This window comes from Sinocyclocheilus rhinocerous, unplaced genomic scaffold (assembly GCF_001515625.1).
Source record: "Sinocyclocheilus rhinocerous isolate Xijiao unplaced genomic scaffold, SAMN03320098_v1.1 scaffold1635, whole genome shotgun sequence".
Classification (NCBI taxonomy): Eukaryota; Metazoa; Chordata; class Actinopteri; order Cypriniformes; family Cyprinidae; genus Sinocyclocheilus; species Sinocyclocheilus rhinocerous.
The window spans coordinates 224,245-250,542 of record NW_015627629.1 but is presented as its reverse complement, the minus strand read 5'-3'; the positions used below and the strand labels follow the sequence as shown (position 1 = coordinate 250,542).

Sequence of the window (26,298 nt, the reverse complement as noted above, 5' to 3'; positions counted from 1 at the left end):
GTAGTCATGTTTAAAGTTATTGTTTCTAAAACTTATATTGCATATTAGCTATATGTTTATATTAATTTAAAATAAAAGCTTAATAATTACTATTAAACTAAGCTAGCTTGTGTAATGGATTAAGGGTATAATAATTATATCATATAAAATAATAAAAAAAAAAAATCATCTCAAAATCAGACAAATTTATCTTTAAAAATGTTTTTCTATGTAGCGTCCTTTAATTCAACTCGTAAATACGATCTATCCGACATGACTTGAACGCACCATAAGAGAAACTGGGGGAGTGGCTTTATTGAATCAGAGATGCGTCACTTTGCTTGAAGCTGATTGGTCAAATTTCGGTTTGAGATATCTAAACCAGAACATAACCTGCCCCGGAGCAGGTTAGCTGTGGAGCGTAAGTTACTAAGGCAATGAATGCCGCTAAAAGCCAAGCCACTTTCATGGTACCTAAAACCCAGGATTGGTGCAAACTAAACTTAAACTTACCTGGCTAGCCAGCTAAACCGGTTTCATGGTACAGGCCCCAGGTCTGTGATGCATCAAATGTTCGAATCTTCCGTTCAGACTTATGTTTTATTGGTCGATTATTCAAATAGAACTAGCATATGATGATGCATCGGATTTCTTTTCAGACTGAAGCTCCGAACTCGTCCGTGATGCTTTGGAATGTTCGAACTGGCATATGATTAATCGGATATTCAAATCAAATTTTTAAATGCATGATGTGAATGGAATTTTTTAAATGCTTGTTGTGAATCAAATTTTTAAATATGATGTTTGAACTGGTAAATACTGCATCGAACTCTCCCATGGTGTTTTGAATGTTTAAATAGAAAGCTCGAACTTGCATATGATTAATCGGATGTTCAACTTGAATGTCTGGACTTGCAAGTTATGAATGGAAATGGAATTCTTTAAACTCTCAGATGATCGAATATAATGCATTAAATGTTTGAATCAAATATTTCAAATTTATACATGATGCAACGTGTTTGAATTAAATCTTAACACTGAGATATGATGCATCTAATGTTCAAACTGAACTTTCGCGACCATAATTAATCCGTCAAATTTTTAAATAGATCGTTTACGTTTGAAATGGGGTATAATGCATTGTATTGTATGATCAAAATTAATTTTGAACCAAACTTGTAATTCCATTATGTTTTGTTTTAAACCCGTGTATGATGCATCTGATGCATTTAAATCAAACATCCGGAATCCCATGTTATGAATCTAATTTTTTAATCCAAACTTGCAAGTGATGCAACAACTTTTCAAATCAAGGCTCTGAATTCGCCCATGATTCTTTGAAGATTGCATTGAATGTTTGAACTGAACCTTCACACTTGAATATGATGCTTTGAATGTTCAAATCAAAACTTTTGAACTCACATAGAATGCACTGGACGTTTAAATCAAATCTTAAAGGGACGGTTTACCCCAACTTACAAATTTTGTCATCATTTACTCACCCTCCAAACCTGTATGAGTTTCTTTCTTCCGTGGAACACAAAAGAAGATATTTTGAAGAATGTTGATAACCAAACAGTTGACGGTACCCATTGACTTCCATAGAATGGAAAAAGTACTATGGAAGTTAATGGTTCTGGCAACTGTGAGGTTACCCCCATATTCCTCAAAATATCTTCTTTTGTGTGTGTGTGTGTGTGTGTGTTTAACACTGAAAAATTATGCATCCAATATTCAAACTGAACTTTCGCATTTTTACTTTTGCGTCAAATTTTTAAATAGTTAAGATGTCTGAAATAGAATATAGTGCATTGCGTTGCATGATCAAAACAAATTTTTGAACTTGCCTTTGATGCAACACATTTTTGAATTAAGCCTTTGATTCCCATGATGTTTTAATACAACATTCATACCTGTATATGATGCATCTGATGTTTAAATTCAGTTTAGCTTGGCAGTTCACTAGGTTTCTTGTAAAAGCCATGGAGATTCACAGCCCAACTTGAGCATTGTTTTGGACAGAACCTGTTTTGGACATTTACAGCCATGTTTCTGATTCTTTACAGTTTAGTGTTGGTCTTTTGCCGTTTTTCATTTAACACTCATGAAGGTTTGTAATTTAAGGTCCTGACAATAATCTCTGTTGGGTTTGGCTTGACAGGGTATTATTAGAAGACTGTTTCCTGTTTTCACTGGAGTGACACTGCTGTCACATCTGGCCATCAGCAGCTGAAGATGCAGACTTTCTTGAGAGGCAGACGAGTGGGCTACTGGCTCAGCGAGAAGAAGATGAAGAAACTCAATTTCCTGGCCTTTGCAGAGATGTGCAGGTGAGAGGCTACCATAGATCCATCAGCATGGATCTCATCCAGGTGCCTGTTGCTGTTGGGCATTTGCTGCACTTGTGGTCAGCGGTTCATCAAAAACAGCTGTTTTCTGTGGCTGCTTTTGTTCCAGTATCGGTCTGTTGCTTGACTGATCAGTTGATCGAGATGTTTGAATAAAAAGATGTAGCACGCTTGCTCATACACAGTGATGTTTTCTTCATTGTGCATGTTAGAAAGGACTTTGTTTGAACTGTGGTTGAGAAAGATCCAGGAAGGTTGCTTGAGGTTGAGGCAGGAGAGAGGGATGTTAACATAAGTTACATTTTAACATACAGACTGTTTATGTGGAAGTGTCTCATAAGCAGAAATTGTTGCTTAGGTTGACAGACCGTGCATCTGATTTAAAGAAGTGTGCGAATTCTGTGACTCGGACAACACTTAATAATATAGCAAAAATAATCAATTTTACAAGTTTTAAATGGGCTGCTCCAAACAGTCCTCCTTTCTGCCGCTTGTTGGATAAATGGATAACCCTGTTCCAAGCACACGCCATTGGTTCAGCCAATCTTGACATGTCGGGCTGGTCAAGTTACTTGAGCAATCAAAAGATGAAGTTTTTTTAAAGGAGAAATGTGTTGATATTTTCTGAGTAATCAGATTGTTTTTTTTGTTTTTTTTTGGATGATAAAACATCTCCTATATTTAAACTGACTAAAAGACCCGGAGCTGCATTTATCAAGTTTTCATGAGAATAAAATTCTTAGTAGAATAAATTCTTAGTTCTTTGTATTTTCTAAATGAAAAAAAAAAATAAAAGTTTGGAAAATTGTGATTTATATTTATCCATTTATATGTGTATATAGATAAAAAAAAAAAAAAAAAAAATTCTGAAAGTTACTTGTGTTAAATCCTAAAAGGTAAAATGTTCAATATTTATAATAAGTAATGATAGTACTTGCTACATATATATTACTACTACAGTTTTTTTTCTTTCATGTCAAATTACTAGTTTACCTGATAGTTACCAGCAAGTAAATTCTCCAGTGATGATTAATGGTAATGAAATAAACTAAGCTAAGGTGCTTAAGGTAAACTTTTTAAGGTGCTCTCTGCTTAAAGATTAATAAGTAGATTAATAATTTATTTTATGCTTGAATCTGACTGTCTGACAAATGTTCTAAGGTGTGCAATTATTTTCAGGGAAACGCATGGAAAAGTTGTTCCAGGCAGAAACAAATGATTTCAGTTATTTCAAAGGTCCTTACAGCTTTACAACAGCAAAAGAAACAAAACCCACAACGACACTGACCAAGCAAATAAATATAGGAAACAACAATAAGATAAAATGGACAAATTATTTACATGTTTTTGACACCAATTTATGTTTTATTAATACAGAAAGCACACTGCTCTCTCTCTTACAAACGCACACACATACAGTACTGACACACACTCACACACGGAAACATACACGCGCTGCTCTGGGGATTTTATCAGTAAAATAGTTTAGCAACTTAAAAGTTACTTGTCATTTCTCACTAGCGAGGTAATAACGGTGTTTTTGAAGCAGATAAACTTGCAGTTTCGCTATTAGTAGAGATGCTGCAGCCGAACCATGTTGAGAGACTCACAGACTCGGGTAATTCTCTCTTTCTCTTTTCATAACTGCATCAACAACTGCATTACTATCAATGGCTCAAGCCTCCGTTACTAGCTCTAAAATGACGTTTTGGAATTAGCAACGGAGCGCTGGATGAGATGCGTAAAAAATGAATCCTACACACAAAAGCGTTTTAAGGACAAAAACTTGAAATACAACATCTGAACAATACTTGAGGTGTGATAACTGTAGTATGAGCAGAATAATTCAGTCTGGTCTGTTGAATTATTAGAAAATAATGCTCACCTGAGGTGTATTTTCTAATAATTCAATGGACTGCTGTCAATTATTCCTTTTCATATTACATTTAAAATATTATTTCAAATGTACGCAAGTATTGAATTAGTTGTATTAGAAGGCATCGTCCTGAGTATTATTCTTAAGAAAATATTTCAGAAAAAAAAACGTTTTTTTCTTTTCTTTTTCTTTTGGTGTATTTCTTATTGTGTTATTGATTAAGTTCTTATAATTAGCTATTATAATTAGTCCTAAAGTGTTTTTAGGACAAAGCTATATAGGGTCCAGAATATCACCTTCACTCTCTTTTGACTCGAGAACAGGTGAAAACCACTGAGAACACCTTAGCAACTGAACAGCAATGCCCTGGCAACCACTTTCAAGACCCTAACATTGTAAGCATTGGTGGTGAGTTTTTTTTTTTTTTTTTTTAAACAGTCGCACACTTTTCCCCCAGAAAATAAATAAAAATACCTTAATCTACATGCAGGTTTATGCAAAAGTGGTTTTATTTGTCTAAAGATTCATCTGTTTTGTTCCGTTCACAATGCACATTGTCAAGGGTAGTTTGCCTGTTTAAAAACAGAGCGTGTTATAAAATATTTGCAGTATTTCCTTCAAGCCTGTGTTTTGTTCTGCTCTGAATGTGTTTTGGCTAAAGCATCTCTGCTATCCAAACTATGATACCCTTGAATGATTTTACATGGTGCGTGTAGGTGACCAATCTTGGTCTGGCTGTGTTTTAATACTGTTCCAGCACTTTTATTCCCTATGACTCTGCATTCAGGCAGATTGGCTTACTCATCATCGAAGGCCCCTGGATTATTAGCCAGCAGTCAGAGAGAGAGAGTGAATGAATGAGTGAGTGAGAGTTGGCATAGCAAAGCACTCTTGGAAACTATGCTCTTGAGTGTTGTGTTTGTAACCTGAGAAAACCAAACTGCCGGACCGGCAAAGGGTTAAGGTTACACACAGGGCTTGGTGTGTGTTGTAAATGTGTGTGGTGTAGTGAAAAATTGTGAGTGTGGTTGGTCTTTTTTTTTTTTTTGTCTTACGCACTGCTCGTTGTGCCCCAGTCACTGTCTCCAGCTGAATGAACAATTGTGTAGCTAATGTGTGAAGCCAGCATTGCATCTGATTTCCTCAGTGGCTGTGACTGTGTGAGGAATTGTGTGACTGTAGAAAGTGCAGGAAAGCAGCAATACAACAATGTGATCACTGTAAGTGGTGAACTCTGTCAGCCAGTCAACAAAGAGGGATATGCTTTTGCATGTTACGCACATTAGTACTTTTCTTAAAGGGACACTTCACTCAAAAATGAAAATTCTGTCGTAATTTACTCAACCTTTTGGCATTCCAAACTCATTTAACTTTGAACATTGAAGAAATGTTTAAGAGTTTTCTGTGCCAATACAATGACTCATGCTAGTGGTTAATTAAATGGATCGTAGTTGATCCGTGATCCATACGGACCAAACCCCACGGTTCGGCACGCATGTGATCCGCAGATTAATTGCAAAATTTAACCATAATAGAGTATAAGTTTATCATTTGTTCGTATTTACACAAGCAAGCGAATTTTAAACAATTCCAGAGAGAAAAGGCGAAAGGGAACTCGATTCGTTACTCGCGTGCTGTTCTCTACGCGCACAGCCGCACACACGAAGCGCGCACACGTGATTCAGACAGCGCGCGAACACCGATCTGAATCCTCTTCTGAATCCTCTGTCTCTTGGCTTCCTCATGTCCTTTCCTCTTCATTATACCCACTCAAGTTCCTCATGTCCCCTCAGCTTCCTTATGTCTCTCAGATCCTCTATGTCCCTTCAGCTTCCTTATCTTTCCTCACCTTTTTAAAGTTCCATTAGTTCCCTATGTGCTTTTAGCCTTCTTTCATTCTCTCATCTTTCTTACATCTTAGCTTCCTTACAGTATGTCCCCTCTGCTTCCTCACATCTGAAGTTCTTTTTGTCCCTGCAGCTTCCGTTTGTCCCTCAGCTTCTTAAAGGGTTAGTTCGCCCAAAAATGAAAATTAGGCTGTGTTTTACTCACCCCCGAGGCATCCTAGGTGTATATGACTTTCTTCTTTCAGACGAATCCAGTCGGAGTTATATAAAAAATTGTCTTTGATCTTTCAAGCTGTTTAATGCCACTCAGCGGGTGTTGCATTGCTTCAGTCCAAAAGAACTTAAATAAAAATCGCCCATCCATAATAAAAAGTGTCTCACACGGATCCAGGGGGTGAACAAAGGTCTTATGTAGCGCATCGATGTGTTTTTGTAAGAAAAATATCCATATTCAAAACGTAATAATCACTTTAATCTAGCTTGCGCCAACAGTTGTACACAGAAGCAGTTAAGTAATAAATGGAAAGCAAGTTAAATTGAAATATTTTTATTTTCTTGCTGATCCGAAAAATGATCCGATCTGTGGGTCAAAAACCTGTAATGTGATCCGAACCGTGAGATTTGTGATCCGTTGAACCACTAACTCATGCTGTCTATTCCAAGTCTGAAGCCATACAATAGCATAGTGTAAGAAACAGAGTAAATATATCTCGTTATTCATTGTAAATCCATATTTTCTATTGAAACAGGAAGTAGAGGCTGGACATTTCAAAGAACTTGTGCTATTTTCTTTTATAGCCACCTTGTTCCTGAACGTGGAAAAAGACTCGTTCTGGAATGATTCTTTACATTGCTTCTAGTCAAATTAACGTATTTTCCGAGCCAATAATATAACGTTAAACCTATGAAAATGGTTTTAAAAAGTACATGGCACCATGGTTTCATCACTTTACAGTGTTGCAGTGACCGTCTTTTTGCAGTAACTCACCTGTCATAGTTGAATGAGTGGGAAGATGACATTAAGTGACCCGAGGTTAGTTGCATTGAAAACACATGAGCGCTCATATTCTACATAGAGCTCCCGATCAGGGTGAAGTTTGGGGGATTTTGTCCACAAAATGATAAGACCACACATTATTTTAACACATTATTTTATTATTTCACACACGGTATTTTAACATAGGTGCTGCAAGCCATAGTCGTTTTCTCTTGTCAGCGTGAAAATGACTTTCTTCTTTCAGATGAATAAAATTGGAGTTATATTCAAAATCTTTTGGCTCTTCCAAACTTTATAATGGTGGTTGAGATTTTGAAGCAAAATAAAGTGCATCCATCCATCATAAAAAGTGCTCCACACGGCTCCGGGGGGTTAATAAGATTCTGAAGTGAATCGATGCGTTTGTGTAAGAAAAATATTAGTGCTGTCAAATGATTAATCGTGATTAATCGCATCCAAAATAAGGTTTTTGTTTACATAATATAATGCGTGTGAACTGTGTATATTTATTATGTATATATAAATTTACTAAAATACATGCATGTATATATTTAAGAAAAATGTTTTGTTTATATGTAAAATATTGTATGGGGTGCTGTGTGTACATTAATGAGGAAAAAAAATTAACTTAAATGATTTTAGCAAATGGCTGCAATATAACAAAGAGTGAAAAATTTAAGGGGGTCTGAATACTTTCCGTACCCACTGTATATATATTCATATGTAAATCTTTTTAAAATATATACATGTATGCTTGTGTATTTATATATATATATATATACACATAATAAATATACACAGTACAAACGCATATATTATATGAACAAAAACGTTTATTTTGGATGTGATTAATCGCAATTAATCGTTAGACGGCACTAAAAAATATCCATATTTTTTTAATCAATATATTTATTATTTTCACATCAACAATTTACAAGTAAACATTCTTTCCTAACCACCCTTCCACCCCCATCCCATCCTCACTAGACAGAACACTTAAATGAACATTATTGCGAGGCATTGAGCTGGTGTAAAATAAGAAAAAAGGAAAAAGACAAATGAAAAAAGAGAAAAAAAAATACAAATAATACAAATAAATACATAAATAACAATACTGATAATAAATAAAGAAATTAAAGTCAAGAAGGGTTACATTATCACATCAGCATTTTCAGTCAATGTAACATCCAAATTATTCACGTATGCAATAAATTTGCCCCAAATCTTTACATTGATGACTTTTTTTTCAGATTAAACATTATTTTTTCAACAGGCACATAGGACGAAAGTTCTAAAAATATCCATATTTAAAGTTTTATAAACCGTAATCTCTAGCTTCCTCTTAAGGCCCGTTCACACCAAGCACGATAACTATAAAGATATAGTTCTAAAAATCGTTCTCAATATTAAAGAATAGCATAGTTCACACCACAACTATAACGATAACGATACAGAGGAACGATATCACTTTCAAAACTATTTTTTCGCTGATGAACGATGAAACACTGACAGCCAATCAGAATCCATCCTGCTGTAACGAGCTCAAGAATTTAAAGCGGCAGACGCATGTGCACTTAGAATAAACAGACGATATCGTTCGCTGGTGTGGACGCTAATATCGTTATCTTTATAGTTCTTGGTGTGAACGGGGGTTAACTGTCGTACGCACGTTCACAAGAGAGTGGCGTTCCAAATGATAAAGAAAATCTAAAATATCACATTGCCATAAGTATTCATGCCCTGAACTCTTTCCCCGCCAGCATTTTTAACGAAAAGTTGACTGCCACTGCCAACATTTTTGATCTTGTTCACAAACTTTTATGGGCCCCAGAATATTTTGTTGCAGGACTGTCTGACATGCAGTATGTCAAAAGAAAGAACAGAGCCTCTGCCTTTAAGCCAAACAACCCATGTATTTTGTTTTTAACATCAACTAAGTTTCATTAAAAAAAGCAACATTCCGAACAAAAAGCTGAGAAAATCGTGTTTTTGTAAAAGACTACGTCTGGATCAGATTCAGAACTATGATTAAATCATAGATGGATAGGTTGCTTCATCAACACCACCAAAGCTTCACAGTCCTACACCACTTCCTGGGTCGGTAACATTTGGCAGTTTTGATTTATTAGCTGTTTAATGTTTGATAAATGCATTATTTTACATATGCATCTGCTTTGTTTCAGCTTCTTCGCCGTTTTTTGAGCCAGGGATTCAATACTCTTGTAATAGCACCTCTTACCATATAACAGTGAAAAAATGGAAAGCCAGGAAGAGGGAGTTCACCCAAAAATTAAAATACATCATTTACCCTCATGTTGTTCCAAACCTATAAGACATTTGTTCATCTTTGAAAAACAAGATATTTTTAATAAAACCTGAGAGATTTTGGTCTTTCCAATCTGCCAGTACTTTGCTGATACCAGTTTAAAATATCTATACCTCAAATGGATAACCTGCGCATAGCTGGTGAGGATTTTCTGCCGTTCTTCTCTGCAGATCCTCTAAAGCTCTGTCTAGTTGGATGAGGACAGTCGGTTAGGCATTTTCAGGTCTCTTCAGAAATGTTTGATTGGGTTCAAGTCCGGTCTCTGGCTGGGCCACTTAAGGACATTTACGTTTTTTTGAGTAAATCAAGTTACTGCTAGTCTGAATGTCACTTATGTTGGTGACCTTATGAGCATGTCAATCACACTAGCACAGATTAAAAATGTTTTGTGGATTCAAATGTTAATCCTTTCGTAACCTCTTCAGCCAAATTACTCGAGCTGTCCGGAGGCAATCTGAGTTCAGGGAAGATCTGTTCAGCAGTTCTGACTCCTGTCACATCTTTCATGTTTAACTGCATTATTTTCTAGGACAGGTTTTCTCTAGCACTGTCATGTTGTTTTTCATGTTTCGGCAATGTTACATGACCGCTAGTCTTCTGTGAGCTCTAATCTAGATTTCCCCAGAGATCCATTTGGCGTTAATGATCTTCTATTAACATTCATGACAGCGACAGACAAAAAAAATAATAGCTTTCATCACAGGTTTAAAGAAATGCTTCATTTACTTGCCGTCATGACTGCTTATTCCTCTTTGTTCCTTTTATTCTTCTTTTGTTTTGTTGCCGGGCATGTTGCGGTTTGTTTTTTCTTCAGCTTTCTTTTTCTTTCTTTGGCAAACGGTACTAATAATGGCTATTTTTGTACATTCTCTGAAGAAAATGTGAGTTGTACTTGCTTTTATGGATGGTTGCCAGAATGTTGCCATGTTGTTGCTAAAGTGTTCTGAGTTTTAAGTCGTTTTAAGTGTGTTGTAGGGAGACGTTTCGTAATATGATATATCGTGGTAATACACATACACAATGTTGTTAGGGATCATTCACACAGAATGTTTTATGAGGAAAATGTCTGAAACTGAGCACATTGTTCTACTGAAATGCTTCTTTTACCCTTGTTCGTATTTTAGTCATAATAAAAGTGATTGTGCTTACTATGTTTTGCTTTCTCTATCCAGTATTCTGCTTCGTTTAGATAATGGAATAAAACCAATGAAATCTGAGCTGCACCTACATCTGTTCGTACTCCGTATCTCTAAATCCAGCGGCCTTGATCTGTCACTGTCACCCAGCAAAGTCCTAAACTCCATGTCTCGTTTTATATAATACCACTGTTAGATTTTACTGCCGCCTTCTGGATAATTTTATCCCAGTTTTTTTTTAAGGATAGGTAGAATATCCTGCCTTAAATCAAAGCAGATACACTACTGTTCAAAAGTTTTGGGTAAGATTTAAAAAAAAAAATGTTTTTGAAGGAAGTCTCTTATGCTCAGTGCTCACCAAGATTGTATTTTTTATTTTTTTTATCAAAATCAACAATTATATTATGGGAAATATTATTAGAATTAAAAAAGGATGTTTTAATGTATTTTTTTAAAATGTAATTTAACAATTACAATTATTAACAATTAACAACATCAAATTTTTAAATGGTAGGGCAGGTAGCTTTTTTTCCATGAAAACAATTTCTTCATGTCTTAAAATGCCTTAAAGGCAGAGTGAGCGATTTCTGCTAGCCAATGTTGATATTTGAAATCATCAAAACAAACATGCCCCTACCTCAAAAGGGTCTTTTTTAAGTGTGTTGTAGGGAGACGTTTCGTAATATGATATATCGTGGTAATACACATACACAATGTTGTTAGGGATCATTCACACAGAATGCACTGCCTAACCATTGTTCTTCTTTGTAAACATGCACTAGACTGACGTGTTTGACCACTATGCTCGCAACCTTTTATTTTTAATATTTTTCCCAGTGCCCTGCGTCTCATGTAAAATCATGTGTTCTGTGTGAATGGCCATTTATTGTAGACACTTAAAAATATATGGTGTTCCTCATACAACACCAAATACTTAAAGATTTGGATGTTTATTTTCAGATATTAGTTAACACTTTTTTTTTTTTACACATTTTTACAGCCGCGCTAAAGCATGCCAGAGAACATCTCTTAGGTAGATAATGTTCTGATTCTTTATTATTGTTCTTTATTGTTTGAAACATTTGATTACTTTATACATTGTATTGTGTAGCATTTTATTGTATTTGAACTGTAAACCCCAAATAAGTTGTCAAAACTCAAAAAATTTGAGGTAGTCAGGTACATTAGTATTTTTAAGTTATGAAATTCCAAGTTTTAAGTCAGTAGAACTGAAACTGAAATTCAGATGACTTAAAATGTGTCAGTTTTTGTATGGAAGCTGGTTTCTGCCACTGAATCAAAATTAAAAAGTTAATTGCAACTGTTTATCTTTTTTCTTTCTTTCTGTAAAAGGAAATCAGAATTGCAAGTTTGTATCTCATAGTTCTACCTTTATAACATACAATTGCGAGTTATAAAGTCAGAGTTGTGAGATATAAACTACTCACAATTGTAAGAAAATGGTATTTTATTACCCCTCAAAATTGGACTTTATATCTCGCAGTTGCGAGTTTATATTCCCACAATTTTGACTTTATAACTTGAAATTGGGAAATGCAATTCTCAGAAAAGTCAGAATTACAAGAAAAAAAGTCAGAATTGATGAGAATGAGATAAAATGAGACAATGAGATAAAAAGTTGCAATTACCATTTTTGATTTTTTACTCAGTGATGGAAACGGGCTCCCGTAGTTTTGTGAATTCAAGAAAAAAAAAGTTCTAAATAATAAAAGTTAATTTGTTTAAACTAACTTGTTTAATTTAATTTTGCCCTACTCAAACTAATTAATTATTTTGAGCATTAGGGTTTACATTGCTTTTTGTTATATGAAACAAAGTTATTATATTAGGAGGACTACTGCTAAGTTTCTATTGTTTAATCCTATACCGTGATAAAAGCTTTAGTAATTATTGTGATATAAAAAATTGGTAATGTCTCATGCCTAGTTGCTAGGGCATTGTTGGATACTTACAGGCCCAAGTTGATAGAGCCCATTGATATTCTGGTCCCTAGATATATCTCATCTGATCATAAAGAAAAGTAATAATGCACTTCTCCCTATAAGCAATCTACATGATTTGAAGTATTGTGATTGTCCGCAGCACAAACGCAGTCTTCATTTCACAATTAATTGCAGGCTACACACTAATCAAGCAACTGTTCCAGTTTGTTTGTAACCAGGGCAACAAGAGAAGCATAGCAACAACAGACGAGTCCGACCGAAGCGGTTTGTGTTTTTGGTATCCACGAGTATTTTGCCCGCCAACATGTGCAAGCGTGTGTGTCCCATCCCAGACGGCGATTGGTTGTGAATGATATTCCCTGCCGACGTTATAAGCAGTCCTCGCTCGCAGCTGCAGGGATAAACCGAGGTCCAGAGAGGTCACGATTGTGCTCTCTAAGAAATGAGGTCACGATTTCATACCCCTTACTGTCCTGTTCACACATTTTACAGAAGGTTTATTAATCTTGTCAAATAGATTTGGTTTAATATTGAATAAGCCTAATACAGGATTGACAGAAGTGTGTTATGTACTGTTGACATTCAGTAATCTTACAGGGACTAGCTAGATATGCAGCCGCTCTAAAACGGCTGAATGTCTGTTTGTCTAAATTCGACAGGAAGTTCAGGTGCAATATTGCCTTGCGTATGTATTCATTTTTGAGGAAGTTGGCAGAGCCATCACGGTTGGTGTAGTCTCGTGTGCGGTGTATAACCACATGTGCTCATCTCACCAGTTCCAGGCCTGTGATATGAATGTGCTCACTGAAGCATGAACGTTATCTTTGAATCACACGCAAGGCTCTATTTGGACTTTACCCTGATCTAATTGATTGATTTGATTGATTCATTGATTCATTAAATTCATTCATTTTTAACATTCGTTCACATCAAGTTCAATTATGTCTGAATTGTATGGAAGTACTGGAAAATTGTAAATGCTTCAAGTAAATTTAGGCAGCACCACATTATAATATACAGGAATCAGTTTTCTAAAGTGTTTTTGAAAAATCACATACCCTGCCTTTAAATGTAACTCTGCACCCTTATCTCATTGAGTTATACGCAGACCTATGAATATGATAATTAGCACCAGATCAGACCTGCTCTACTTTCATTCAGTTAACTTAGTTAAATGTTACACAGTGGCAATGGCAATATTGGGTAAACGGTTATCAGTCATTCATTGTCTTTAAGCATATTAAAAACCCCAGAAAGACATGTAAACAACATTAAAAACTTGATTTCACCACAGGGGGTCTTTAAAAATGACAATGTCTGTTTTATTCATCTCACTTATTTGTATCACAATTAATCGTCCGCCAAAATGTAATGTTTGTGAAAGCCCCAGGAGGCAGGGAAGGACTCGTTGAAACGTTGACATTCCCAGTCAGTTTCTGAGGGAGTGTTGACATTTAAGCGCTACATTAGCCAAGGACCCCTGATTTATATAGTCAATGAAAAATACCTTTTAATTATTTCCCTTTCACAACGGATGTCATTCTTTCGTGCCTTCTGGCACGCGTTTTCTTTAATGTAATATTGACAGCATAGTCCACGTTCAGGAGGAGTTGAGGCATGCTTCGTCTGTTTGATCTGACAGACCCAATGTTTTCCAGGGAGGCACTGGGGCTCTGTGAAAACCATCCCTTAAAACTCGAGAAATGTTTTTTTCAGTTTCCATATCAACATTTTTGTATTCTATTACCCACCAAAATAATCTTCCTCCCATAATAAATCAACCCACACAGAAAAGTTATTCTGCACTGAGACTTGAATAACTCCCACAAACCCACTCATGATGTAATAATAAATAAGCTCTGGCTCATGCGCTTTATGATTATATTGACATTGAATAATCTGATGTTAGAAGAGAAAATAGTTGCCTGTTTTCCTAATGACCCCATAAACTCATCCACAGGGTTTCCTCACCAGCATGCTTAATGTTGTAGTAAGATCCCAATGTCAGGATCTTACTACAAAGCAAAGTGCAGTGCAGCACATGTTTAACTTCACAAAAATTGAGTGCAAAATTTGACCGCTTGAAAACAGAGCGAACTGATTCTTGTGTGTCAGCTTGTCTTGTTTTTCTAGAAACGCTAAGGTGAATTCTGACACTTGACTAGCGCTTGCTTTGTGACAGATGCTCCTTGTTGTGTGTTGTGTAAATGTAGAGGTTTTCTTGATGGTTCTGACTTACGATGGTTTCTAGCTCAAACCAGCTTCCGTGGTGTCGATTCGCTTCCTATGGCCAGTCAGGGTTTCTCTGGATCTCAACTCTGTGTTGCTAGGTAACAGATATTTTTATCCAGGCTTCATTTTCATGTCAGAATGTAATCCGCTATGATGGTATCTTAAATTTAAAAATGTAAATTTAATATCCTGTTCTTGTTCAGTCACTTTTTGTCAAAACCTGTGGCATGAGCAAAAAATAATATATATATTTATTTTGTTTCTTTCAGGAAAAGAGGAATAGAAGTTGTTCAGGTAAGTGGATCTCACCTTAATTCAATTTGTTTCAGATGTTTATCTAATGTGTGAAATCACAAGCATTCTTCTGGAGTCCAGAAAATTCTTTAGTAAAGATTTCCTGTGCTGTGTTTCATTCAACTCAGAAAGTTGACATTTCCAACCTCTTTGGAAATGTGCATGACAAATTGGTTTGAAGTTGCAAAAGTTAATGGTGGATATTCAGTTCTACACAAATAAAATCCATCAATGACTTGGAAGTTCCTACATTACACAATGATTGAACCTGTTTCGCAATCTGTTCCAGAGACAGGTGTGTAACGATAAACGATCCTCTCAGTTGATCATCATAGACCAGCAAAACAAATGCTGGATGTACGTAGCATAATTTATCCTGTGCAGTTTGGTTGCCAGGGGATTTTGTTGTTGACCAAACACCTGCAAAGCTAATGGTAGCTGTTTTGTTTCTTGTTTCTTTGAACATAAAACTTTACGCAACTTCTCTGATTGGTGGATCTTGCTACAGGATTATGGGTAGTGTAGTACAGCAGTTGTGTAGTGCAACAGTTGGGTTCTGGATTTAAAAATCCCATGCATTTTCTCCATGGGAGAACTGATTTTTAACAATAACAATAACTCAAACCTAAAAAGACAGACCAACTGGGAGCTTCAAGGTCGGTAATTGAAGCAAATCGCACCAAAATAACTCTTTAGCATCCTCACACTCACACTGTTTATCCTCACACTCACACTGTTTAAAATTGTACAGCACTTTGGTACAACACTTGTTTTTGAATGTGCTTTATAAATAAACGTGAACTTGAACTTGAGCACACTCCCATGAAGCTCTGCGAATGACTTCACCCAAAAATGAAAATTGTCATCATTTACTCACACTCAAGTTGTTCCAAACCTGGATGAGTTTCTTTCTTCTGTTGAGCACAAAAGAAGATATTTTGAAGAATGCTGGTAACCAAACAGTTGTATGGGGAAAAAAATACTATGGACGTCAATGGTTACCATCAACTGGTTACCAACATTAAAATATCTTCTTTTGTGCTCAACAGAAGAATTTTTTTTTTGGGTGAACTGTCCCTTTACACTCTCAAACGACTATTGCAATAAACGTAAAATATGTTGTTTCTATGTAAACAAACATATTTAAGTCCACTTTCCTTTGGTTTTAATAGTTAAAATTAAGTTAAAAAGGTTTTTGCCAAAATTGTCATTCACAGTGCTTTTTGGGATTGTAGTGATTTCCTTTATTAAAGCTGTCAAGTACACAGTTTTTAAAGGTGGGGTAAAAGATTTCTGGTAGAAACAAAGCAACCTCGGCGTCCAATCGCAGGCCTTCCGCTCCTTGATTTCGCTCCAGCGCTGGAAAGCTGATTCGATATTTACATGGGTCCTACTTCTTGCCTTATTGCCTTAAGCCTTCTTTTGTTCCACAGACGTTTTCCTCAATTTTTTTTTTTTTATCCGCCATCTCTATCTTTCTGTCGCTCGGCTCGGCTAATGTCCGTCCTGTGCACTGAACTCTCTCTCCTCCACATCATGAGTAGACACGCCCCTTACTGCTGATTGGCTACAAGTTTGTTTTGCTATTCGGCCCGAATCAGTTTTCCAAAGCGTTTTTGAAAAGTCGCTTACCCCACCTTTGAACCTTTGTCTTTTTGTCCGATTTTTAGGGCTGGGTATCGAGTTCGATGTTTTTTAGGCACCAACTGAATTGCCTCGATACCACAGAGTATCAAAAAATGACTTGTCGTTCGGTACCAAATTTCGATACCTAAGGGGTTAATCTCATTAACGTCAGTGAGCCAATAAGCATGCAGCATGCTTGATGTTCCTAAATCAAGTGCTGGTGATTGGCTCATGCATCATGGAAAACGCGTATAAAGTGACCATTCATACACAGTTGTAGCATCATGCTACATAAGACAATTTATAGGATTTATACTACGCTTTTACTCAATACTCACTTTAAACCACCACTGAGTGTTTGTAGTAACTTACGATTGTGATCTAATGTTGGTTTTGGTCATATAATGTTGCTGAAATATGTGATTTGTAGCCTTTTATATCAAGCTAATCACCACACCTGCTTAACATTTCTCATGTAAACACACTATTGTTATGAAAATAGGCAGAATCTCATGAAAATCACACATAAATCATATACCGTCATAATCGTGTGTTTATTAGCTTCATGTTTCATCCATAGAAATGTTTTCCTGGGTTTTCTATGTACAGAACTGAACGCGGAAGTGTAATGGACGTTCGTCATAGGAGACAGGGCGGGTGATGAACGCTTAATATGAGTGACATATGAGTCAGAACCGTGATCGCGGAAGAGAAAACACAGGGAGATACTGCTGGAAGCAGCTAATGCGCATCAGATCGCGTAAATCAGTATAAAATTAATAGAAATGATGATTCTGTCTAAGCTATGCATTTTAAAACAAAAGACTCAGGAGATGAGTCTGTAAAAACGTCATCAAACTGAAAAAAATAAAACAAGTTTTTTTGAGGTAATGTAATCTTGTTAAAGCGGATTTCATATAATTAGTATTTGAAAAAAGTATCGTTCAGGAACCGGTATCGAAGTCAAGATATCGGTATCGATATTGAAAAGTTTTGAACGATACCCAGCCCTACCGATTTTCAAATACTTTTTTTTTTTTTTAATCTTCAAACTAGTTTTTTTTTTATAGTTGTGATTCACCTCGTAGCTGGCCGATATATAATGCTTTAGCAAAGACATTTTAAAACTCCCTATTAGAAAAATACTTCCAGAGAAAAGTGGGCGGGCCGGGCAGTAATGCACTCTATTTAAACACATTAAAAATAAAGCTAAAATCTCACTGACTTGTGGCTTCTGGCATATCGCAAGCCTTAACAACCACTGTGTTCATTGTAGGTCTGTCTTGAAAGGTTTATAGGAAGAACGTTTTGTAGTAGTTTACAGTAGAAGTAGAAAGATGTGTCGGGTATGCAGCTATTGCGCATTACAGTAGACAGATGAACTGAATATGTGAATGAATTGCTCAGGGCCTGTTGATAATCTTACTGGCTGTAGCTCGATTCCTAAATCCTAGGAGATTAAGCAGGTGTTTAGTACTGAAAAGCGCTAAACACAAAATATTTCTCTCTCTCTTTTGGTTCAGTTTGTTTTTGGAAGCGAAAAGTGTGGTTCGCTTGTTTTCATTAGAGATACTGTTTTGATAGTTAAGCCCAAATTGTTCTCATTGGTTTCGGCTAAGCATGCTAATGTTAACATTTGAACATTCAACAAACCCAAGGTCTGGTAAGCATTCCTTTCACAATGAGACCACAGCAAAATCCTTGCCAGTAAAACGAACACCTTTTCAGCAAATGACAACAATGAATCCTCACAGACTTAGATGTTAAAGTTCACAGACTCACTACACACAACTTCCTTAACCTACAGTGCAAAACGAGCGATAACTTAGTGTAGATAGCTTACAGAGCGATAACTTACTATCTTTATGTAGATAGTTCCTCCAATAATACCAGTTCTCTGTAATGCCTGCTGGAAAGAACACAATAAAATGTTGTTGGAACTAAAATGTCATAGAGGCTTAAGTAACCATCTAGCAGCCACCTAGAAAACTCTAGCTTTATAAAAATGTTGTTGTCCAATTCTGAGTTCTGTCGTTTGACCTTGTTTTCTCTTAGTGACCTCATCACTTTTCATGTGCGTGTGTGACATTCACTGTAATCAGGGGTCACATTAATTCATGCAAATATCTCAAAAACGAGCAGTCCCTTGAGGCTGACCTCACGTCTTTTTATTTAAGTGTGGGAAAAACAAAGGCAGGAGTCTCTAGTGAATAAATAGCCCAGTACAGGCTCCTTGGAATTGCTTTCACCACACACACACACACACACACACACACACACAAACTTGGACACGTGTACTTTTGAGGACCTTCCGTTGACTTCCTTTTACTTAAAGAGGTAGTTCAGACAAAAATGAAAATTGTATCAGTGGACCCCATTGACTTTCATTGTATAAAAAAACATATAGAAAACAAATAATTTTCAAAATACTTTGTGTGTGTGTGTTTTTTTCACATTAATACACTGTGTGTTTTTTTTTACTTTAAACCGCATAAACACATTTCATTACACCAAATACACAAAATAATGTTCTTTTTAGCAGCATCATATGACCCCTTTAAGAAATGAAACGTTTTATACAGTAAGGACACATTAAATTGATTGAAAGTGACAGTGAAGACATTTAAAATGTTACAAAAGATTTTTAATAAAATTTTATTTTTTAAGCTTTCTGTTCATCATAGAATCCTGAAAAAAAAGTATCACAGTCTCCACATATAACTGTTTTCAACACTGATGATAATTATAAGAAATGCTACTTTATATTATTGTTGATACATTGCATAAAAAATTTAACATGCCTATTAGCAATATTACTATTTTACTGTGTTTTTAGTCAAATAAATGCAGTCATGGTGTACGTATGAAGAAAAATCATTTTTAACAACCCTAAATGTTTGAACAGTAGTGTAGTAATTTAATGAGTAAATACTTTTTGGGCGAACTAGACTTTTTAGTTTGATTTAATTGTGAAAGCTTAACACCTTAACACAACATTTTAGGATTTTTTTCTAGCTTGTGGCCCATATTTAAACCTTATTTGCTACTGTGGACTGTCCTTATATCTAGTTTTGAGCTTTTTTGCAATATTTCCAAAATTCCAAGGACATTTTGTGAATTTAGGCCCTCAAACTTGTAAGGAAACATTTTAGTCCAAATTTTTGTTGTTGTTGTAATAATGCTCGTCATCTCTCTTCCTTGTTCTGTTCCACTTCTGTACTTGTTGGTCAATCTGGTCTGAGTCTGTGTAATCCAGTAAAGTTGTAATACATTCTACCACATAAACCTGCACAATGACTTCATCAGGCTCATTTCCCCGCTAAATGCTACATGATTCATGTTTAATCCTCCAGCTTTGAGGCTGTGAGACTCCATTAGGATGAAGAACATTTCCTGTTCCTCTCAAATGCATTGGTCCATGAAGAATCCTTTAGGTCCTTTTTTTTCTTTTTTCTTTTGACTGATGGGCATAATGTGACGAATAATTAGTCAAGCCCCTCTATCGTGGTTTTCAGCCATTTACTCTGGTCATCTTCATGTGCTCCACATAATACCCAGAGACACAGTCTCTAGGGTACTTATCTATCTTCCCAGTGTGCTTTTATTCTAATTCCCCGCTTATTTTCTAAAATGGATCCATCAAACATGAACGCTGGCTGGGAAGAGAAGAGTGTCAATATTTCATGAATGAGGGAAGATGTAAAGAGTGATGACATCAGCAGGGATAGAATTACCCCCTGCCTCTGCTTCTTTCTTCTAACTGAGACTCTTTTTGGTTCTACAAATGGAATGTTTTACTGTAGATGTGTTTTTAAAATCAACCTGATGTCAAAATTGACACTATTTAAGTTTTAATACCATTCCTGTTTTTTTCGTTAACTATTCATCAGCGCACATTATTCCAAAAAATGTTTGTCTTCGTAATTTTGCATCAAAGTGTAACAACTTGCTCTGACCTCTTAAACAATTTTTCTTTTCAACTGACATCAGCGAGGCCATTAAAGGGTTAGTTCACCCCAAAAACACATACGTTTTGTTCATCTTCAAAGCACAAATTAAGATATTTTAATGAAACCTGAGAGATTTTAAAGTTTATTCCACCAAAATTTGACACTCCATAAAGACATCTTAAAAGTAATCAATATGAACTGAGTAGTTTAATCCAAATCTTTTGAAGACACAAATATGGTACAAAAATGGCACTAAAGCTGCAACTACTGCAATGACTGCCTACTAGATGGCTGTGCTGATTAGCCAGACTATATCATGCGTCTCCATCATGCATGCATATTTAAAAAAACAATTCCGCGTGAGCTAGCAGCAGGGCTGTGCGATGAATCAAATTTTAGTTTCAGTTTTGATTTTGGCTTCCAACGGTTATGAAAGCGTGATAATCAAGATAAAATGAAAATGCCGCATGCAGTTCCTGTGCGTGTGCTCTGAGACAGAGCAGAACATGGATGAGCAAAGTATATTTGGGGTTTCAGGCTCGTGATCTGAATATAATGGGCGATATATTGCGTCACCAAAAATTATTGAGGTCATGTACATATATTGCGCGATAAGTCGATATATTGATTATTGCGACAGGCCTATTAATGCCTTACTTTCAAAGTTGCTGCTGGTTATAATCAGCTCTTATCCTGATGATGTTAACTCTGAATGACAGCTTTAGGACGTTGCTGGCCGAACAGCTCACCTAAATTCATCTTTGGGTTCTTATTCTGCACATCTCCCTCTGGCAGCCATCTGCGTCATCGGTGCAGCGCTGGCTCAGTCTCTGACCTCTGCCTGCTCATTTCAGGCATCAGCTCTCAGGATGTTTTAGTAATGACAGGAGGAATCTGACATACTGTGAATAGATATAGATTCAAATTGGTTATTTATTTGCATATAAAGTTTGTTTGGTTGCTTGTGGTTTCTGGCTGTGTAACATTAAGTGAAAATAAGCTATGGAAATGCGTTTTAAAGCAGAGACAGACGTCACAGGTCATGTAGTGCCTTGAGTAGCAGGCAGACAGATGTTGGTGTTTAGTTACTTGTGTCTCGGATGGTTCAAAGCATCATGAATAACTGAATGGTCGTGTCTCTACACAGACGTGAATGGAGAAAAGAAAGTGGCTCTCAGCATCATGAATAAAGGCTTCTACAAACTGCATGATTTTAGCAATCCTATAAGATCATTGTGAATCACACTGTGCGACATGGATCTGATAAACTTGGGTACGACATGCATGCAGACTGTACGATTTTGACACCTATTGACTACGACGCACATTATTATAGAAGAATAAAACTTCTTCTAAAAAAGACATATGACCCCGATCACAGAAATCGCCAATTCTTCACAGCGCCAATCTTTTCATCAGGGACAGCTGAAAATCGTGCAGTGTGTCTCGGGTTTAAGATGACACGAGATATTACCATTGGAGAAGTACTAAAAAACTTGCACATTATGCACTGCACATAATTTGCCAGTGAACAAAAAATATTTAACTGGCAATCCTAGTTAATGATAAATGTATTTAATGCAACACCATTTGGGTGTGATGGACAGTTATCAATAATATGTATAAATAAAAATACATTAGAAAATGTAATTGTAAATAAAAATATTAGTTTTTATTTATTAATTTGTAAAATGAACTAAATTGAACAAAATTATAAACGCAACACTTTTGTTTTAGCTCTTTGGAGAGGTGTTCTCTTCACGGATGAATCCCGGTTTTCACTGTACAGGGCAGATGGCAGACAGCGTTATGGCGTCGTGTGGGTGAGCGGTTTGCTGATGTCAACATTGTGGATCGAGTGGCCCATGGTGGCGGTGGGGTTATGGTATGGGCAGGCGTATGTTATGGACAATGAACACAGGTGCATTTTATTGATGGCATTTCAAAAACAAAAGTGTTGCTTTTATAATTTTGTTCAGTGTAGTTTAAAAATGTTAATAATAATAATAAAGTCGTGGCCTAATGGTTAGAGAGTCGGACTCGTAACCCAAAGGTTGTGGGTTCGAGTCTCGTACCGGCAGGGATTGTAGGTGGGGGGAGTGAATGTACAGCGCTCTCTCCCACCTTCAATACCACGACTGAGGTGCCTTTGAGCAAGGCACCGAACCCCCAACTGCTCCCCGGGCGCCGCAGCTGCCCACTGCTCCGGGTGTGTGTTCACGGTGTGTGTGTGTGTTCACTGCTGTGTGTGTGCACTTTGGATGGGTTAAATGCAGGGCACTAATTCCGAGTATGGGTCACCATACTTGGCCACATGTCACTTCACATTCACATCACATTCACATAAATAATAATAAATCATTTCATGTTTCTTTTCATGTTTATGCCTCTAACAGTTCTACAATAGTGAGCAAAATAATAGTGTATCAAATAAAAAGAATAAATATATTCCAGATAATATTTTATATTTCTATGTAATTATACAGCTGCCTTTATATTTTAGTGAGGGATTGGATTGAAAAAAGTAGGTTATCATATTTGGACTGCAGTCCACAAACGGTCACTATCAAATTGAACTGAACTTGAGCAGTTCTGCAAAGAACAAAATGTCATTTTAAAGGGGAGTGATTCTTTTCTATACCCACTGTATATATACAGATACGTATATATAGACACAACAGTTCTTTCTGTTACTCGAATCTGATTGGCCGAGAGGAATGCGATATTCTAGTGATAACAGAGCTCCAACTGTTTCACCGTTTGTATCACTCCGCTTGCAGTAATTCTCACAGCGAGTGTCATGGCAGACGCCCAAATCTGCAGTCTTTGGTCTCATTAATCTATAATTTGTTGCTGAGCAAATAGTTTTGGCTGAGAGCAAAATCTCATCATTGTTATACTTTATATCACTTTAATGCTGTATGTCAGAGTGCTGCTTTTGTACTTAAAAATACATAATATTTAGTATTGGGAAACAGTGTGCGTATTCGTGATGGTGATTTTAGTCATAGATTTGTATAAGTAGATGCCTCATTAGCGACTGTTTCTATGGGCCGCTATGTGTAAGCCATCCGCCATATTGTAAGGGTCAACTTGACGTCATTCACCATAATAATAAATGAATATTCGAAGATGACACAAACCTTACATATCTATGGTTCCGCCCCTCTCTCGCATTGTGAAAGCTTATCCCGTTTCTTCGGGAATTTAAATCCCGGCGGTTTTTACAACCATCGGCTGTGCAGGATTGTGGCATCTTCGAATATTCATTGATTATTATGGTGAATGACGTCAAGTTGACTGTTGCAAGATGGCGGACGCGTCTACGTGCTTGGAGCTGTCGAATGAGGCATCTGCCTATACATATCTATGATTTTAGTTGCATTATTGAAATATGATGAAATACCTGTAATGGTAAGAACTGATCTGATCTGATTATATCACCGTATTGATTTTCCAGCACCTGTCTTTCATGAACTATTATGCATTAACTATTATAGTATCTCTGTAGTATATTCTATATTAGAGATCTGTCTCCTGTTACTTTAAAGCCCCTCCGCGTGAGGGAGGAGCTGCTGTTTAGCCAACAAACTGTCAGAGAGAGAGAGAGTTGTGACTGTTGTACCTTGCTTAGCAGGGACAAGCACACAATAGTAGGTCGTCAGGGGTGTGTTTCCACTGTCCACTTATGGCTTGTGGTGGAACCGTCTGTCCATGTACAGTAAGCATGAGATTATCAGAGGCAGAACAGGTTTGTCAGCACATTAGCACCATAGGATTTGAGCTCAGTGTAGTCTGGAGTTGCTCTTGACATGGATGCCTGGCCACTCGTGGGAGTGAAAAAACAACTAAATATAAAGCCACTATGGAAAGTCAGATGGGTTTAAACATTCAACCATACAAGGAAATCGATTGTGTCCTTGCAGCTCTCAGCCATAAATAGTCCATTGCAATTGTTTTTTTTTTTGTGTGCAAATTTTTACAAGATTTTAAACATGCCACTCGTTTAATCTATCACTAAATGAAAGGGACATTGGAGTTTAAAAGCAATTCAGTAACACTTTATTTTAAGGACCAGTTCTCGCTATTAACTAGTAGCTTATTAGCGTGCATATTACTAGCATATTGGCTGTTTATTAGTACGTATAAAGCACATATTAATGCTTTATTCTGCATAAACAGATTTAGATTTTTGGGTGAATTGTCCCTTTAATGCTGATTTACAGTTCTATCTGCAAAAGTGACTCAACTTCAACAATTTGTTTCATGTTGTTTTTCTTGAACGCAAATTCTACAAACATATTCATGTCAGCCATGCATTATTATTATTGTGGAAACACAGCCGGTAGAGTCAGTAGACATCAATTTGTTCAGTACATGTAGTGTTAATCTTTATTATACTCCGTGGTATTTAACATCTTTGATCTTTGACCTTGTCAGCACTGCTGTAGATTCATGCTCTAAGTGTAAATGATGACCTTTCACCATTCCCTTCTCCGTAGCTTGACCTGAGTCAGCCGTTAGAGGAGCAGGGTCCCCTGGACGTCATCATTCACAAGCTAACAGACCTGATCCTGGAAGCAGACCAGAATGACACCCAGTCCCTGCTGCTGGTCCAGCGTGTGCAGGTGAGAGGCGTGCTGAGGGCCTGTCTGAGCATGTGTGCTGTCGTCTTCAGCCCACTGCCTAGATCTGCAGCTCTGATTAAGATGCAGGAATTTGAATCTGCTTAAAGGCTGGAATACTCTACACAACGTTTGCCCAGATTTTTGCCTCAATTTACAGTCTGGAAAAGTTGACGCTTGTTGCTGAAAGTCAGAACCAGCCTGTAGATTGGAGTTGACAGATTTCATAGAAAATCATGTTGTTGCGACCGCTGGGGGTCAGCCGTAACAGGAAAAGGAAGAGAGTCTCAATACCAGAGAGATGCTGAATAACAAGAGCTTTATTTACAATTTAGCGTCAGGGGCAGACAAAGCTAAAATGACAAACAAAATGAGCTTTTTTTAACCCTTTACACTTCCTAAACCAAAATTAAAGGGGTCATATGATGCGATTTCAAGTTTTCCTTTCTCTTTGGAGTGTTACAAGCTGATTGTGCATACATAAGATCCCTGAAGTTGCAAAGACTAAAGTCTCAAAACCAAAGAGATATTCTTTATCAAAGTTAAGACTCTGCCACGCCCCCCTAAAACGGCTCGTTCTAACACGCCCCCACATATCTACCTCACTATGTGGAAATATTTGCATAATGCGCCCAAATGTTCACGCAAAGAAAGAAGGCGTGGTTTCAGTAACCGCAGTTAGTGTTGAAGCAGCCATGTCAGGGAGACGCTGTGTGTTTCTAGGTGAAAGCAAAAGCACTTTATTTGGCCTTCCGAAAGTAGATGCATTTAGGAATCTTTAAGATTACTTACAACAGAACAGCAATGCATTTTATGGACGACCGTTTCATGAACCTAGGAGAGGAGGTAATTCTGACTTTGCTATGACAATCTGGCGCTTCTGAATCAGCTACTGTTTTGTTATTAGTTTAAGTATTTGCTATTGACTGTTCAAATGCGGAGTTTTGCGCATCGTGTGTATGTGCGCGCGCGAGCGAGCGAGAGAGAGAGAGCTGTCTAATCCCTTATTTTATTTTTATTTCTAGTTTATATACTTACATACATTAGTAATTCATTTTGCACTACATGCTTAATACTTTTTATATATTATTATTATTA

General features: G+C 36.7%; 1 protein-coding gene across 2 annotated transcripts in view; it reads left to right on the top strand.

Annotated features, from left to right (window-relative positions):
- Positions 1–26,298, top strand: part of itpk1b (inositol-tetrakisphosphate 1-kinase b) — a 42,575-nt gene that overhangs the window by 1,824 nt on the left and 14,453 nt on the right. For both annotated transcript variants that reach the window (XM_016543177.1, XM_016543170.1), the window contains exons 2-4: positions 2,141–2,309; positions 14,975–14,999; positions 25,078–25,203. In XM_016543177.1, the coding sequence (XP_016398663.1) occupies positions 2,215–2,309; positions 14,975–14,999; positions 25,078–25,203 (246 nt within the window). In that variant the 5' untranslated portion in view covers positions 2,141–2,214. The remainder of the gene's footprint in view (positions 1–2,140; positions 2,310–14,974; positions 15,000–25,077; positions 25,204–26,298) is intronic.